Source organism: Adiantum capillus-veneris, chromosome 25 (genome assembly GCF_014529385.1).
Source record: "Adiantum capillus-veneris isolate H3 chromosome 25, ASM1452938v2, whole genome shotgun sequence".
In the NCBI taxonomy this organism is placed as follows: Eukaryota; Viridiplantae; Streptophyta; class Polypodiopsida; order Polypodiales; family Pteridaceae; genus Adiantum; species Adiantum capillus-veneris.
The window spans coordinates 89,179,607-89,198,743 of record NC_140955.1 but is presented as its reverse complement, the minus strand read 5'-3'; the positions used below and the strand labels follow the sequence as shown (position 1 = coordinate 89,198,743).

The 19,137-nt window shown below is 40.9% G+C and overlaps 1 protein-coding gene across 2 annotated transcripts in view; it reads left to right on the top strand.

Annotated features, from left to right (window-relative positions):
• FIO1 (methyltransferase) overlaps nucleotides 1–1,043 on the top strand; it is a 28,148-nt gene extending 27,105 nt beyond the window's left edge. The window contains exons 7-8 of one of the 2 annotated variants that reach the window (XM_086500271.1): nucleotides 45–114; nucleotides 313–1,043. In XM_086500271.1, the coding sequence (XP_086356397.1) occupies nucleotides 45–114; nucleotides 313–392 (150 nt within the window). In that variant the 3' untranslated portion in view covers nucleotides 393–1,043. Of the gene's footprint in view, nucleotides 1–44; nucleotides 115–312 lie in introns of those variants that run through there. The other variant, XR_015186433.1, reaches the window with a different exon arrangement.
• Nucleotides 1,044–19,137: the final 18,094 nt, after the last annotated feature.

Here is a 19,137-nt window from a genome sequence, read left to right as displayed (position 1 = left end):
GAATAGTTAAACTGGAGTGCAAATGCTAAAATGTTTCTGTCTAGGTTTTTGAGCAAGCACCGGGAGCACTACTGATAAAGGGGAAACTATTAGAAGAAAAAAGTCTGCTTACAGGTGCGCTTCATTTCTGTTTGAATATCCATTTGGTGCTAGGGTTAGCAGGCTGAGGCATTCATCAGAGCTGTATATATGTATATATAAAAGAGGTTTGGATTGGCACATAAAAAAGTATACGTGTGTGTACGCGCGCATGTGTGTGAAGGAGGCTCAGATTGGCATGTAAGAAGTTGATTGTGTTTATGGATTTTGCAGGGAAATTTAGTGCCATGTTAAGCTCCATCGAGCGAAGACTGAAACATATTTTTTGTGCAAAAAAGGAGCAGATTAGCTGATAGTACTTTTCTGTGGTGGTTCTATCAAATGCCCATTTTAATGGAGTTAGGATCTCATCAAAGCTCGTGTCATCCTGTGAGCTAGTTTATATCGACTAAACAGGGTGTATGGAGCAACATTGTATTGACAACCTGGCATTGCAACGATTTGAAATTGAGGATCAGTCAACGCATGCATGGCCTCATACTTGAAGAAGATGACGTACAATTCAATGGACATTCGAGCCTTCTTGCCATGTTTCAATCAGTAGTCCTTGTTGCTCGAGGTGGTCTCTAAGACTCTGTGCATCAAGCCTCATCTCATCCGTATATACAACCAAAGCAATTGAGGAAAAGATCATTAGAATCAGCCATGGCTTGAAGTTTACCTTATTTTTGACATTTAATTGGGATAGGCTTTTCTTCATTTTCTCTTGTTTACTATAATTCAAGCACTTACCATCATTTTTCGGCACACTAGTTATTTGACAAAGATGGTTGCATGTGTCCCATGTCATCTTGGAGATTCGAGGAGTTCTTGATGCATTTGGTGCAGTTTTCATTCAACATTCCACTTTTGTATGCTTTTCCAGAACAACATTGGCAGAGCAACCTTGTTCAAGGTCCTTACATTTATTTGTGCGAATAAACTTGTGGGTGTGATGAGGTCAATCCAGATGCCCGTCCTTCCAATGGACATGATCTCTACTGTTGGAGTTGGCCTTGCATTAGTCAGGATGTCTATTTTGTTCCTTCTTCATGCTTGGCATTGGTCGTTGCTTGCTATCTGATCTGGCATGCAAATTATTGAGATTTGTATTTCTTTTGACATTGGCAACCCAACGCTAGGACCTTTGCCAAGAAGCCGACGTCGCAACAGAGTACATTGGAGGACCTATCACCGAAATGCAGTCATATCACATCCTGCAGAGGGTGCAAGTATGCTGCTCACTTTTGGTGTTTCAACAATGCCCATCCAAAGGCAGCCCAAATATTTTGGTGGGGAGCCTCTAAATGGTAGTGGATCTTATGAGGGGGCAAGGATGCAATATCCAAGTCTCTAAGCTTGTCTCCTTCCTTTGTTAATTGTTAACAAATCCTATCCTATCCTAATGAAGTCATCTCCATAACAACATTCTTGTGGACCTTGTATAATGGTTAGATCCTTCCTGGCTATGTTACTTGTGAAACTTCTTTTATGGGCCAAGATAGTTATTGAGAGTGAGTAACTTTCAAAGCTTTTCCTTTGGAAGTGTTTTCAAGTATAATTTTTATTTTTGTGGCTAGCCATGATTTTCCCGTCCCAAGTAATAAGAATCTATAAATTCTTTATGGCCGGTGGAAAGGAGGAACACGTTTTGCCTCCTCCCACCCTTTTGTCATGTGCACGCTCTCTAAGTTCTTGTAGGGATAGTAGGAGATCATGGATGAAGGGGCCCAAAAGTAGGATCAGACCATGGCCGAGAAAGGAGCGGCCCCATACGTAGGCACAAGTCGCTTCCCCTGCCATACACAAGGATGGCAAGTGCACTCTCCCTTCTCGTTGGGCTATGTGTAGCAGGCCTTGCGTCCTCTACTCTTTACACTCTATTCTATGCCACAGATGGTCAGCCGTTGCCACTAAGTGACTCCGAGCATTTAATGAGGGGGGTTGATGGACCAATGGTCAGGGTCCATGGGCAGGATCTCGAGGCGAATTAAGCTTGGACGGTGCAATAATCAAGGCAGTATGAAGACGTTGGCACCCTCCCATGACCCAGGATTTGAACCCACATTCTCTCACCTCGATTTCCTATGATGCATAAGCTAACCACCTTGTTGGGGTATAAAGCCCAATGTGGTCACCCAGGTAAGTGGGCGGGCCGCCAGGTATGTACACATATTCTTTTGTTAAAACCTAATAAGAACTCACTATGCTCTACACATTACAGTAGGGCGAGTTCACCATATCGTCGTGCTTTTCTTCTCGCACACTCTCGCGTCACACTTTCGCTCGTACTCCTTCAATTGGTATCAGAGCTCAGATCGAGGCTCGGGGCAGCACTGCAGGAGGCTAGAGTCACCAGCTCAGATTGGAGTGAAATTTGACAGGCAAAGACACGGCCCCAAATCTTGTGGGCAAGCCCTTAGGGCTTGGTGTGCTCAGAATTTCATTCTGAGGTCATCTCGGTCATCGTTCGGCTTCGACAAAGTTCTGCGCAGGCCATTTTCGAATACGTGGTCTTGGCGGGTGCAGATCTGACTCTGCAAATTTGGGGTTTTCGACTTACGACTGTAGGTGCTGAGGATATCGGCACTCCCAGAGTGCTGATTTGTGGTTGTCTACACATCGAAGGACAGCTCACAGTTCTTGGAAGCATCACATACGACACGGGCGCATCTACACACAGACTGTAGGCGACATCCACTAGTTCATCAGGTAGCTTGTGTTTGCTGCTTGATATTCTAGATTTCATCCTGACATTGTAGGTACTTCCACATGGGATGTATTATCAGAGATGATGTATGTTTGTTGAGGGTTTGCTGGCTGTGAGTCACGCAGCAAACAACCGCCGCAACGGTTACAGCATATAGTGGAAAATTTGTGGATGTATGATTTTGTGGGAAGTCTATGTACTGTCAGATTTACTACAGCCTTTGTTGAGGGTCGAGTGAGGTTTTATTGAGCTAGGGAATTCTCGAATGTTGAGATCCTTTCGGTGATACAGGTCTTGGAGCGATCCCTCGAGCACCCTTAGATAGACAGCTAGGATGTATTGACTATGAGTTAGACAGTTGGGATTGCATCTTTGCTTTACTGCCGTTGAGGCATTGTCGCAGTCTATGTTTACAGGACTTACAGGACAGTGACAGGACAGTGAGAGACAGTACAGGTGCAGGACAGGTTTACCTGCAGCTTACAGTGTCAGAGAGACAGTGTTTTTTGAGCTGTTTTTGGTCTGTTTTTTAGTACACCATAGCCATTTTACAAAGGAGACTCTACTGAAATTTATGCAGAATTTGAAGCTTTCTTGGTTCATATGACAGATTGATATTGGTTCAGAGGTCAGTTTACAGGGGAAACTCTACCGAATTTTTCCCAGGAAAGTAAACCACTGTGAAGCGTAGCTATGGCTGAATCACAGGACACTGCTCTTTACAATATCAAGAAGCTGGATGGAACCAATTTCCCATTGTGGAAGAAGCAAATTTGGCACATGTTGGTACAAAGGAAACAGATAAAACCTATAAAGCTCAAGGGGATAAAACCAGAAGATATGGACGAAGATGAATGGAGCGAAATGGGTGAATTGGCACTTTCTACCATTATGCTGACTTTGGCAGAAAGCGTTTACTTCAATGTAGCAGACGAGATGTCGGCTTATCAAGCATGGTTAAAGCTGAGTGATCTTTATGAAAAGCAGAGTGCAGCTTCACAGGTATACTGGCTTAAGAAGCTTGTTGACTTGAAGATGAAAGAAGGGACACCTATGTCCAATCATCTGAATGAATTCAACACAATCTATAGTCAGTTGTCAGCTCAAGGTGTCAAGTTTGATGAACCTGTTAGAGCTATGTTCCTGTTGATCACATTGCCGGAAAGTTGGGACACTTTTCGCACAGCTTTGAGTAATTCTGCACCTCCAGATGGTTTGAACATAGCAGGTGTAGAAGGAAGTCTGCTTACTGAAGAAACCAATAGAAAGACAATGGACAAAGGCAAAGGAACAGCTTTAGTTGTCAGGGGAAGGACCAAAGAAAAGTACAAAGGTGGAAAGAGGAATCAGTCTCGTAGCAAGTCCGCAGTGCTAAAGGCAAGAGTGACATAGAATGCTACCATTGTGGCAAGAAGGGTCACATGAAAAGAGACTGTAGAGAATGGAAAGCAGAAAAAGGCAAAGAGAAAGCTGAAGACCATGGTGAGAAGGACAAGTCCTCAGTGAAGATTCAAAAAATAAATGTGACAAACACTGTTGCAGAGAATGACAGTTAAGTGTCAGGAGACATCTACTTCTTGAAGAATACAATGGACTCAGCTCTTCTTACAGCATCTGATGGAAATGCACTGAGTGACTGGATTATAGACTCGGGGGTATCACTTCATGTGTCTCCAAACAAGGAGTGGTTTACCTCTTATGTGACCACTAAAGATCATGTTCGGCTAGGCAATGGGCAGACATGTGAGATCTTAGGTGTTGGAGATGTTCAATTGAAGTTTCAGAATGGCTCTTCTTTCACGCTGAAGAATGTGAGACATGTTCTCGCAATTACAAAGAGCTTGATCAGCACAGGTTTACTTGATGATGCTGGCTACGTCACCACTTTTGGACAGAACATGTGGAAGATATCCAAGGGTTCTATGACAGTAGCACATGGAGTAAAGTCTGGAGGACTTTACATGATTTATGTATCAAATGTCTCTAAAAATGTAATCAATGTAACCGAGCAGCCGAACGTTTCTTTGTGGCATAGCCGGTTAGGACATATGTCCAAGAAGGGAATGGAAATCTTGTCTCGTTCAGGTTATTTGCCTGGCTTTTCATTTAATGATTTTGAATTCTGTGAACATTGTCTATATGGTAAGCAAACACAGCAGTCACATAAGCATAGAAGCAGTAGAAGAGATACACAGTTGGCACTTGTTCATAGTGATTTGTGTGGACCTATGCCTAACCTATCTCTAGGGGGAGCTTCTTACTTTATGACATTTATAGATGATTACTCGAGGAAAGTATGGGTTTACTTTCTCAAGCACAAGGATGAAGCGTTTAGTGTTTTCAAAACGTTTGTGACACTTGTGGAGAATCAGAGTGGCAAGAAGCTTAAATGCTTACGCACTGACAATGGTGGGTCAAAAGGTATAAAACGTGAACTTACTGCTCCTTACAATCCTTCTCAAAATGGTGTTGCTGAGAGGATGAATAGGACCATACAAGAGAAGGTCAGAAGTATGTTGTCTAATGCACAACTGCCAAATGGGTTTTGGGCTGAAGCTATATCAACAATTGTTCATCTTGTAAATAGATCTCCTAGCAAGGTTTTGCAGAAGGATTCAGTGCCAGAGATGGTATGGTCAGGCAAAATGCCCTCATACAAGCATCTCAGAGTCTTTGGCTGTGAGGCATAAAAACAAGACATGGAAGCTAGTTAAATTACCACAGGGCAAAAAGGCTCTACCTTGTAAATGGGTTTACAGGTATAAGATCACCGCTCATGATAGTCAGCCAAAGTACAAAGCAAGGCTTGTTGCCAAGGGCTTTAATCAAGAACAAGGCATTGACTTTGATGAAGTCTTCTCTCCGGTGGTCAAGATGACTACATTGAGATGCTTTCTTGCATTGGTTGCCATATTAGATTTGGTGTTGCACCAAATGGATGTCAAGACAGCGTTCTTGCATGGTGATTTAGATGTGGAAATTTACATGCAGCAGCCAGAAGGGTTTGTTGAGAGAGGCAAGGAAGATTGGGTATGCCAGTTGTTAAAGAGTCTTTATGGCTTAAAACAATCACCGAGGGCATGGTACCATAAATTCCACAAGTTTATGCTTTCTCAAGGCTACAAACGTAGTGAGTTCGATCATTGTCTATATACAAAGAAGGCTAAGAATGGTAGTTGGTTGATCCTTATTTTGTATGTGGATGACATGTTGATTGCTGGCAAGCACTTGGAAGAAATTTCAGCTTTGAAGTCAAAGATGGCAAAATCGTTTGACATGAAATACATGGGTGAGGCAAGTCATATACTTGGTATGCGCATTGAGAGAGACAGATCAAAGAAGTTGATTTCGTTATCTCAAACAGAGTATATTGACAAGGTTTTGCAACGTTTCAATATGGAGAAGGGAAAGGCACTGAGTGTTCCATTGCCACCATATGTGAAACTTAGCAAACAAGATTGTCCTGTGTCTGAGGAAGAACACGCTGAAATGGATAAGATTCCATATGCGTCTGCAGTGGGTAGTTTGATGTATGCAATGATTGCTACTCGCCCAGACATTGCATTTGCAGTGGGAGTAGTAAGTCGATACATGTCAAACCCAGGCAAGAAACATTGGGAGGCAGTGAAAGGAATATTGAGATACCTGAAAGCTACAAAGAATATGCGTATATGCTATGGGAGTCAGGAGCTAAGTGTAAAGGGTTTTGCAGACTCAGATTATGCAGGTGACTTAGACAACCGAAGGTCTACGTCAGGGTATGTCTTTACATTGGCTGATGGAGCAGTATCATGGCGTTCTAGATTACAAGATTGTGTTACTCAGTCTACTACAGAGGTTGAATATGTTGTAGCATCAGAGGCATGCAAAGAATCAATTTGGCTTAATCGACTAGTAACAGATTTGGGAATCAAAGAAGAGATGCCTGTGTTATATTGTGATAGTCAAAGTGCTATACAATTGGCTCGCAATCCAGTTTATCACTCAAAGACAAAGCATGTGGATGTGAAGTATCATTTCATCAGGGAAATGCTCGAGGATAAGCAACTTCAGCTTGTCAAAGTTCACACCACAGAAAATCCTGCTGATCTACTTACAAAAGGACTTCCCTCAGAGAGCTTTACGCATTTTCGCAAGCAGTTAGGTGTAGGGTAGTACATCACTTCTCTACATCTCTTGTATATTAGCTTGTATAGTAGCTTCTCTCACACTTAAAGTACCACATTGGACTTTAAGTGGGAGGTTGTTGGGGTATAAAGCCCAATGTGGTCGCCCAGGTAAGTGGGCGGGCCGCCAGGTATGTACACATATTCTTTTGTTAAAACCTAATAAGAACTCACTATGCTCTACACATTACAATAGAGCGAGTTCACCATATCGTCGTGCTCTTCTTCTCGCACTCTCTCTCGCATCGCACTTCCGCTCGTACTCCTTCACACCTGACCCAGGCACACATTGTATACCTAATTCTATTTTTATGAGTTTATATTGTGAGTTAACATGCATTGCTTGGGTTTTCGGGGTTTAACTCGTGTCCACGTTTAGTTTTTGACTTGACACCTACAATTGCGATCTCCCCGACTTTCCCGTGCGTGGACTTCTTGGTTGTAGATCCCCTCACCCCCCCTCGTCAATAAGTGACACGGGGTCCTTGTCAAGGGATCGACGGCGAGGGTGTGTGATTTGGGCAATCCGATCTCTGTACACGTTGGCTTGCTTGTTATGCATCGACACGTGTTAGCTCAGATGGATAGGACTTGGGATTGCTGAGGGGGAGGTCGTGGGTTCAATCGGTTGCCGCGACTTCAGAGGAATCCTATTTTTTCCCCCTCAGTGGGATGCTATCACCGACGGATTACACAAAAAACAAACCCCCCCCCCCCCCCCCCCCCCCCCCCCCCTCCCAATCCCGTTCAACAATCGACTAATGCTAGGTGTTACTTAGTCTTGAGGATGAGCAGCCAAACGTTTACCACCCACCATTTCCCCAAATGAGAAGCCAATGAGAGATTGCCCTGTGGAGATTGTGTGTTGAGAGTTGTGTCAAGCACTAGAGGATTGACTTGCACCTACCACCTAAAGCAGTGACGCTATCCAATGTGGGAGAGAAAATGTGAGGCACAGCTCCGATGCTGCTACGCATTGAACTCTGTGAGTTTGTGAGCATGTTGCTTGTGACTGATCAGGGGGGGAAGAGTCTAGAGAGAGATAGAGAGAGAGTATATGAAAAAAATTGAGAATTGTGTACAGATTGCCATCCCACAACTACAAGAGATCACTGGTGCTTCCCCATGACTTCATGAGAGAGAGACAGAGGAGAGAGAGCGTCTGTTGTAAGGTTGTGCGTTTTTTGTCCGTATACTAAGCTAGGCGAAGACGCCCATGGAAGAGCAGGTGGAGCTCGTGGCCCCCGTGCTAGTGCTCATCACGGCGGGCCAGGCGTTTGTTGCTTCGCACTAAAGTTTTGGTCACGCGAAGCTTAGTTCTCCGTTGGAACTGTCGACCAGCTCTGACACAAGGCAATTTTTCACCGGCTTCTCCAATTCCGATCACCTCAGCTATTCTCTCTCTTGTCTACGCCTTGCTCTTTCTCTCTCTACCTGCTACTCTCAGTTTCGGCTCTAAGATCCTGTCAGAAATTGTCGAGGCTTATTGATAACTAAGCCTCGAGTGACTAGGCCCTAAGCTTGCAATGTGATTATCTCTCACTTAACACTAGTTTGGTACCAAAACAGAACACTTAAGTGTTCTTTTTTTACAAATTTAAATTAAATGCTACTTGTATTAGACGGTTTATTTAAGAAAACACTTTTGATATGCTTAAATATGTTAGCTAGAGGGTCTTTTAAAAATATAACCTTGTATTTTAGAATCTACCATGATCAAGAACTATACTCATTAAGTTGATGCTTTGAAAAAATCGCTTTTATAAGCTCAATAAAAAATGAAGAGACCTTGTAGAAAAAAATTTTCCATAATTTTGCTATAGATAATTGAAAGTTTCATGTGCAAAAAAGTTAGTATATAAAATAATGGAAAGTTCCATGTATTTGATATGGTCATTTCAAGCATATCGTTGTATACAAAGAAAAATATGTTTTTGATATATTTGTGAGTTTTAGAAAGTGATACATTGCTTGCCCTTTTCATTGAGCACTTAAGGTGGCAAGTACAAGGGCTTTGGTATGTAACAATTATTGGATCATTTCAAATATTCAAAATTGCATAAGAGAAAACTTTGATATTTTTATTCTTAAGACGAGCTCAAATAATATCAAACTTTCCAGGTAGATCAACTAAGTGTATCAAAGTACGTGGTACATACACAATCGGGGTAGCTAAAACCTTGGTTTCAATGTTATTATGGAGAACTCAAGATTTTCAAGAGTTTTTGCACGATAAAAAATCCAAGATAGAGTTCAAGCAACGAGATTTAATTGAGTTAGGGAGCCCAAAAAATATATAGTTTCTTGGTTTAAACATATAAAGTCATTTTTAGTTGTCAAATTGCACTAGAATAGTACCAATTTCATGAGGAGACCTTTGGAATACCAAAATTATGCTCTTATTCAACACATGCTCAAGTATGAAATTATGTCTATAACTTACATGTGACTTGAAAACTTATCTTTGAAGTGCACTTTTTCGTTTTGTAACACTAAGTGCTAAGACTTGGCTTTTATAAACATAAAAAAGGCCATCTCTACAAAAAGATACAAGAAAATTTTTCAGTTTTTTATATATTTTTTCTTTTTAAAAGAAATAACATTTTTTTTGCAAAAAAATAACAAGTACTCAAGCGTGCAAATCGACTCCTTAAGATTAGTAAAATGATGGGTTCCAAAATAGCGGGTAATCCAAAAATGGAGTGTTACAAATAAAGAGAATACCACCAAACGCGTTTCGCTCTTAGGAGCTCATCAATGGTGGTGTCGGCGAATTGTGTTTGTAAGGGAGGAGGAGGAGGTAGAGGTTTTATAAAGGGTGCTGGGTAAGATTCTCTTTTGAGGGGCAACATTTTTCTTTGGGAACAACTTTTTTGGAAAGAGTGGAATTGAAGGCTAAGTACCGAGGTACAAGAAGAGAAGTTAAGAGGAGTTAAGGTGAGTTGGGTGTAGGAAAAATCAAGGTCCAAGAGTCCAATTATAAGGGTACAAAATCAAGGGTGGGGTAGCAGTGTGTATAAGGGGGGGCTGCTTTAAGTAAGGGAGAAGAATCAATATGAAAACAAAGGCAAAGTTAAAAAGGGAGTGGCTTAAAACTAGTCTGTAAGAAAATTGCAAAGGTAAAAACTCAAGGATAAAAACTCCATGAGGCAAAAAAGAAAATTAGAGGTATTATGAGGGGAGAGAGGCATGGTAGTGGTGTTCACGCGTCTAGTTTGAGCTCTACAAGGTGAGATGCAAGAGGTACAATGGAGGGAAAAATAGAATGGAAAGTAAGAAAAAGGAATCAGTAGGCGAAGGGGTTTGGGTGGTGTGGAAGGCACAAAGAGAAAACTTGTGTTTGTAAAAAGTCAAATCAAGGGGGGTGTAAGATATGTACCAAAAGGATGTGGATGTTGGGCCCCGAAGTCCAACAAATGGTTAGTCTAGGGAGGGAGAGGTTGGCATCGAGTTGGCAAGCCTTAGAAATAGGATTGCTAATACATTGAGAGGGTAGCATTTTCTAGTGGTGGGTGTGAAGGGAATTTTGAGCACAGTCGGTGAATTTTTTGTTTTTTTGTGCGAATGTAGGAGTAGTGAGGTGCGGTTGAGGTAAGAATATCGGGTATGGAAAACTCCTTTTTTTTTAAAAAAATTAATTATGTACCTGCAGTTAAGTAATGACCAGTTTTGAAAAAACCCCAGTAATTGTACCATAGTAATGCTCCCAACAGAAGCCACCTTTACCATGTAATGCCAATCAACACCGACCATTATAGTGGTCGTTACCAGGCTGTAGCACGAGAAACAGAGCCCACCAAACAGAGGTTCAATCACTTATATCATGCTCTGCTAAGTATAGTCATCCCCACTATTTAAGTACAGTGAATATCATGTATGAAAAATCGTGAATAACGGGTATGAAAAACCCCTTTTTTTCCAAAATTTTTATGTACCTATAGTTAAATAATGACAGCTTCGAAAAAAACCAATAATAGTACCATAGTAATGCTCCCAAAGGGAACCATCTTTACCATGTAATGCCAGTCAAAGCGGACCACTGTAATGGTCGTTACCATGCTATAGAATGAGAAATAGAGCCCACCAAACAGAGGTCCAATCACTTATATCGTGCCATGCTAAGTATGGTCATCTTGACTATTTAAATACACCATTTGCTAAGTACATGCATTTTTATGAAACATCGCTTTACCATTTAATAAAAAAATGACAGTAATGAGATTATTGATGTTAAGCTTAGTGACCAACTTGCGTTGGCTGAGTTGTAAGCTCCATGCTTGGTGCAACAGAGATGAAAAAACACACAATCCTTACTTTTGATGCAAGTAAAACACACGCAAAGCTAAGTGAGGGGAAGAATGCGCCCTCACCTCTTTAAATAAAAGAAGGACAGCCACCCTCACTCATGGCTAATCGTCCGCAGCGCATCCTGAGTAGATCGAGCTCCCCCTGGGGAAATGTGGAAGAGTAGCCGCCTGCAATGCATAGTAGGTTAAATCCAAGCGCCTCATGACATAGTAAAAGTATGTAATAAGTAATTTTTTCACTCTTTGTAACCATCATACCCTTCTAAGGGTCCTATCCCATGTTTCAAGAGTAGTAGGTCCCCTTAAATAGAATCTAGAGTATCGACAAGCAAAATACTCCTTAATCTCATGCTTAAAAAAGGCTACCAGCAAGTGGTTAAATGTGTGTGTGTGTGTGTGTGTGTGTGTGTGTGTGTGTGTGTGTGTGTGTGTGTGTGTGTGTGTGTGTAGTATACTAGTAAGTGTGAACTAAGCTTTGAAAAAATTATTACCAACAGGTGGCGAAATGTGTGTGTGTGTGTGTGTGTGTGTGTGTGTGTGTGTGTACCCCCTATCCCAGGCACCATACACAATGGGTCAATAGTAAGCCCATTGTGAATGGGCCTACTACCTAATTAAAGAGATGAGATTGTCATGGTTAAAACGTAATTCAGGCCAATCATGTCGAGTAAGTGATAGTAGAATTTTATCAATAATGTCATATCTATTGAAGCCATTAAGGAAGTACTTTTTAATAAGTATCTTAATATCCTCCCAAGCAAGGAGATAGTTAGAAGAGGAGTAGACAATTAGATATAGTAGGCTGATACAAGTGCTAAGAGCTACTTTGTGGGGTCTATTACTGTTCCTTTTAATGAATTCAAAAGGAGGAAGTTCCAGAAGATCTCTCTACCACATATATTTTCGGTCATATCCTCTAACACATGGTATATGAAGCAAAATAGAGAAGTTAAGGAATTGTACTAAAGTGCAGAAAAATCCATTGGGTGTTGTGAGCCCATGTATAGAAGTTGTTTCTATTTTCAAACAATTAGGATATATATGATGGATCTCCTTTAAAAAATTATGTTGTTGATGCTCAGTAAGTCATCCATATATCGGTAAGTGTGTCTAAACAGTAAAAGCTTATTACTATTATCTCCCATAGTTTTGACAAACCACTTGTACTCAAAGAAAGAAGGAATATATTACACATAAGCGGGGAGCAAGAGAATCCCATGGGGATGCCAAGGCTTTGGTTAAAACAATGTCCTCCATAGATAATGGTACAAGTTTCAAGTAACCAAGATATATAGAGGCATAGCTTCTCTTCATTGAAGTGTAAGGGATGCGAAGAGTTTGTTTTTTTAATCCATCTAGGTTTTTTTAAAAGAGATATGTAGAAACAACCTCTTTTACTAGCATTAACTAAAGCTAGTTTGATAAGTTGTGATAGTACATCTTTAAGGGCAAGATCTCTTTCTAAAGGAATATTCTCATAACATTGAGTAATATTCACCAAGAAAAGATGAAAGATGTGTTCAGGGAGGTTAAGAGAAACCTCGGTAGAGTTTTTTGTTATCCAAAAGGAGTTGTATTGTACTTGTCGAAAGTTATGGTAGATTTTTTGTTTAGATACATAGATAAGTTCAAACTCTGCTAATATAAGGTGAAGACAAAGAGTGATATCTTTGGTGATATTCGTGAAGATGCCATTTGAAGCAAACCAAGAGCAAATAAGGGAGAGATGAAAGCCCACTGGTTTCTGCGGGAAGATTAGGTCTAGATGGTTGAGATTAAACCATATGGCATGATCGAACCACATGATGCTAGATTCACATGAAGCTTTGGGGTCAAGAAACTTGCAGGCACATTTAACATAGATCCAAAAAACATTCCAAATGGATTATGTGTAGAAGTCAAGGTTGCTTTTGGCAAACTCCATGTTTCCCTTTGTTCGGATGTAGAGGCCTGTATTGGAAGGGCATTTGTAATTCTCGATAAGGTTGAAGTTGAAGAGGGATTTTATGAGTTCCCCTTTATCAAGGAGCTATCCACCTTTCAGAATTTGAGTCTGCAGTCTTCAACGGTAGAGGCAGGGAGGTTAGTAAGGTAAACACAGGTTTCACTTAGAATAGGTGCTAAAACAGCTTTGTTAGGTAGGACCCAGAGCTGATGGTCTATCCCAAAGGATTCAATTTCAATCTGCCTAACATGTAGGAAAGGAAAGACTTTAGAGATTTTTGGTACCATTTCTAAGAGGTTAAAAGTCATTGAGGGAGCAGAGATTGCTCTGAAATTCTTTAACGACTTCCAGAGTAGCATTATCCCTATAAAAGATGCCACCTGTTTGAGGGATAGTCGCGGTAACTAGTGTACTTATAAAGGTAGGATTGAGGCCGCATAGTTTCTTCAAAAAGTTGGACAAATCAGCCCCAAAGGATGAGAACGAGGCAAGCTCTTGCTGATATTGTAAAGAGAGTATAGGAAGTTGTGTTGTGTATTGGGAAATTAAATTAACACCTTCTTTTGAGTCCTTATCCAAGGTAGCCAAAATTTTGACCCAATCATTAAAGGATAACATGTGTAAGATAGACATCTTTTTGTCTGAGGTAAGAGCTGAGTCATAAATTAGTTGAGAAGCATCTAGGCTGCTAATACATCTGAGGACAAGAGATGTAGCGACAGTGAGGGGTTCAGAGGATAATTCCAAACCTTGCGAGAGAGCAAGGGTCTACAATATACAAAAACGTTAATGAGAATATGACTACTTAGTGTAGTAAGTAATACAATATTTGGTCTTTCTTGGTAAAAAAGGTCGGGTTCTAGCTACTAAGGATTTTTTAGGAGTATGGTCTTTTCGGTAAAACTTAATCTGCTCTAGAATCCTCGTATGATTCTCCGGGTATGGAAAAACCGTGAATAACGGGTATGAAAAACCTCTTTGTTTCCAAAAAAAATTTGTACCTACAGTTAAATAATGACCAGCTTCGAAAAAAACCAGTAATAGTACCATAGTAATGCTCCCAAAAGGAACCATCTCTACCATGTAATGTCAGTCAAAGGCGATTGTTGTAGTGGTCCTTACCATGCTGTAGAACGAGAAACAGAGCCCACCAAACAGAGGTCTAATCACTTATATCATGCCATGTTAAGTATAGCCATCCCGACTATTTAAGTACACCATTTGCTAAGTACATGCATTTTTATGAAACAACGCTTTACCATTTAAGTAAAAAAAATGACAGCAACGAGATTATTGATGTTAAGCTTAGTGACCAACCTGTGTTGGCTGAGTTGTAAGCTCCATGCTTGGTGCAACAGAGATGAAAAAACACACAGTCCTTACTCTTGACGGAAGTAAAACACACGCAAAGCTAAGTGATGGGCAGAATGCGCCCTCACCTCTTGAAATAGAAGAAGGACGACCGCCCTCACTCATGGCTAATCGTCTGCAGTGTATCCTGAGTAGATGGAGCTCCCCCTTGGGAAATGTGGAAGAGTAGCCACCCGCAATGCACAGTAGGTTAAACCCAAGCGCCTCACGGCATAGTAAAAGTTTGTAATAAGTAATTTTTTCATGCTTTGTAACCATCATACCCTTCTAAGGGTCCTATCCCATGTTTCAAGAGTAGTAGGTCCCCTCAAATAGAACTTAGAGTATTGACAAGCAAAATACTCCTTAATCTGATGCTTTAAAAAGGCTACCAGCAAGTGGTTAAATGTGTGTGTGTGTGTGTGTGTGTGTGTGTGTGTGTGTGTGAGAGAGAGAGAGAGAGAGAGAGAGGTAACATCATAGGAACAATCTCAAGAGACAGAGGGTGTTTACACTCTATGCGACTAAAATTGGGCAACAGGGACGTGCGTTGAGCTAGATGCGAGGGGCTCTGCGTGATTTGCTCGACAAAATGGGCATCCAAGACCCCCGTCCAAGAGAAGAGGGTGTGTCCAAACTGGTTGAAATGCATCTCCCACCAATCAGACATCGCATGCCAACCAGTAGGCTAAAGCCCTTGAGTTGGAAACGCTAATAGTTTTGCAGCTTTTTGCTATAGTGGACGGGTTGTGTGTAATGTCCCACCAGCCCGTCTCTCGCATGCATTGGCAGGCGCTATTTGATGTGAAAAGGCCCAGAGAAGTCACTTGAGAATGCATGTTAAAGTATTCTTTGTTTGCCATCATATGATAAGTTGTGTGCATTCAATGACAACTTCTCCACGTGCAGGCCCACTTAGCAGGAGAAGAGGAACCCGTCACAACCACTGCGATCCTCGAGGTGTGTAGCTCATTGAGCTCGCGTTGAGCAGCAGGGGAATGATTTCTCTCTCTCTCTCTCTCTCTCTCTCTCTCTCTCTCTCTCTCTCTCTCTCTCTCTCTCTCTCTCTCTCTCTCTCTCTCTCTCTCTCTCTCTCTCTAGCAAGAGCTACAACTCCCTCTTCACCCCTTCGCGCTGCCGCCATCATTCCAACCTACAAGAAATCGTGGGTTTCCCACTTGGGACACCCAAAGCCCTTTAGGGGTTGCTTTTCAAAAGAAAAATTGAAGCAAGGGAGGGTGCCCACAGTCAACACCCCCCCCCCCCCCCCTCCCCCTCCTTTCCTCAGCTATTGGTTCGACAAATCTCTCAAGGCAAAGACACCAAGGGCGACAATCAAACCTCTATAATTTCAAAAAATTACAAAGATATTCGAGAAGCTACAATATACACGACGATTCTCGATGAGAAATCATTGCATAGTACTCACCTATCTGACACTTCACATGCAAATTCACACACACAACAGGGACGCAAAAATTTATAGTACCTACATTTGAGGCATCCAAGAAGCCCAAGGGGTCTAGGGGCCCTAGGTCTAGTGAAGAGTTTGAGAAGGCTAAAAAGAAAAATTTATGTTTTACCTTTTTAGATAATGGACACGGCAAAAAGAATTTTCCCAAGGATAAATCTATTGCCCAAGGTAAGGAAAAAGCGGTGCACATGGTGCAACTGCTACCTCTTGAGTCCTCCTCTTATTTCTCCAATATGGAAGTAACGCACACCGAAGCGGTGCTTGAGTGATGTATCACGGCCTTAATGTGGCAGTTGATCTTGGAACCACACGAGTTGGTGCATATGCATGGGTCTATCCAAGGTCATAAGGTGCAAATCTTGGTGGATGATAGTACTTCACACAATTTCATCAACTATAAGTTAGTGAAATGGCTCAAGTTGCCCTAGACTCCGAGTTCCCATTGTGACCACTAACAAGGTAGCGATGAATAACTGCCATGATGTTGAAGTGTGGGATACTCTGATGTATCATTCGAGATTCAAAGGTATCACACGTCCTTGAATTTTCAAGTCATGAATATGGATTGTGCACATGTGGTCCTTACTCAAGAGTAGTTACATAGTCTAAGATCATCACTTAAATGTAGCTATGAGCACAATAATTTGATGTTCGGATCCAGTAGCATGCACATGTTGTTGTTGAGATCGAGAGAAGGATATTTCTTCCTCGCCACTTGTTTATTCAACTAAGCTTATGAAGCTCTCTTCTCAAGATGAAAAAAGACTCTTTTTGTGCTACTCAATGTGTCATTTTTTGTGAAATGCTGAAAGCTATGAAAGCGCTTTGTGGCACCTTGGAATTGGAGCTAGCATAATATTTTGAAGTTACCGCTTTTGCGCAATTTGGGATAATGTTTTGAATGACAATTCCTCAATGCCGCATGCTCCTCTCTCTTCTCTTCTATGGCTAGTTCTCTCTCTCCATAACAATCAAATGTTGCTAATAAGCTAAAAGATTTACTGATGAAATACAAAAATGTATTTCTTGCTAATTTTCCACCAAGGTTAGCGTGGACACATACTCTGCAACATGGCATAGATGTGGTTGCAGGTAGTAAGCCCATAGTAACCTCGCTATAGAATGAGTCAATCTGCTGAGGTGGAACATCAGCTTGCTGACTATCTAAGTAGAGAGTTTATACAACCTAGTTCTTCACCATAGGTCTTTTCCATCTTGTTGGTGAAGAAAAAGATGATAGTATGATTATGTACATAGATTACCGTGAACTGAATGTGGTTACTGTCAAGAACAAGTATCTGTTGTCAACAATGAATGAGTTATTTGATAAACTCACTGATGCTCGTATTTTTATGAAAATAGACTTGTGGTCAGGGTATCATCAAGTATGCATTAGGCTTGCTAATATACTCAAAACTGCATTCCGAACAAGGTTTGGACATTATGAGTTTTTGGTTATGCTCTTTGGGAGCCAATGCACCCGTATCTTTCCTGATGCTTATGGACAATGTCTTGAAACCATATTTGGACAAGTTTGTTATTGTTTTTCGTGATGACGTTCTAGTGTACAGTGCCTCTGAGGAAGATCACTTACAACATCTGAAGCAAGCGTTTGAATTGTTACGGAAAAAAAAAATTATATGCCGAGGAATTGCAGTGTGATTTTCTCAAGGAGGAAATTCACTACTTAGGGCATATGATTTCAGCAGCTGATGGGCCACATAAAGATAAATCCAGTGGATGCCATTTGATGTGGCCTCCTCCTAGAAATCTGGAAGAGTTATATATTTTCTTGGTATTTGTAGGTTTTTATCAAAGATTGGTTAAAAACTATGCTCATATTATTGTTCCAATGACGGACCAACCGAAAGCCAAGGGGAAAACCTTTTAGTAGAGCGACGCTCTCATCAACAAAGTTTTGATGCTCTCAAGGATGCATTAGCTACAAATTCTATTTTAGCTATTGTGGATCCTTTGAAGCCATTCATTTTAGAAATGGATGCTAGTAACCGTACTACTGGAGCAGTCCTTTTGTAGGAGGGAAGGTCAATTGCATTCCAAAGCAAGAAGCTTGATTCGGCATAGCAGAATTATTCAAACTCTATGCAATAGTTTCTACTTTGAAAATGTGAAGATATTATTGTACGGGGCATAGTTTGAGATTGTGTTTGACCATGAAAGTATAAAATGGTTTACACAGTAAACAAATTTGAAGGGTCGAAAGACTAGATGGATTGAGATTCTTCAGGAGTATGATGCAAAGCTTTGATATCGTAAAGGACAATACAATGTGGTAGCTGATGCTCTTAGTCGTATGCCTGAGATCGATTCTCTTCTTCTTATTGAGCTTCAAAGTGAGTTTTTGGAATCTCTCAAGGGCAAATATGAGCATGACAATGCATACTCCAAAATATGGAGCAATGTGAAAATAAAGGATCTTTCTCATTCCAATGCTAATAGTGTAACTTTAACCTCTACACCCAATTATCCTCTTTCAAGTGATGAGCTGCAAAGATAGAAGAATTTTTCCATAGATGATGTGTACCTACTCCACAATGGAAGAGTTTTACCGACGGACACAAACATTCGATGCTAAATTCTTTATGAATGTCATGATGACAATCCCACTGTAGATTTCCCATGCATAAAGAAAACTTGCGCACTCGTACGACAATAATTTTATTGGTCAGGTTTACACGGCTATGCTCAAGACTATGCCTTGCATTGCTAGAAATGTCAAGCAAAATAAAGCAAAGCGCATAAACACAGGAGGTCACTTGTATCCATTGGAGATTCCTAATGGTAAACGGGAAAGTATCTCTATGGATTTCATTATGTGTTTACCAACCACTGTACGAGGTCATGACTCATTATGGATGGTCGTAGATCGGTTGACTAAACTTGTAACTTTATTCCAACCAAGTCAGCAATTAAAACTCCAAAGTTGGCTAAGTTGTTTTTTGACAATCTGTATAGGTTATATGGGTTTCCAAGTAACATTGTGAGTGATCGTGATCCCAAGTTTAACAATCATTTTTGGAAGGTTATGTTTAAACGATTGGGTACATAGCTATATATCAATATAGTAGATCATCATGAAACGGATG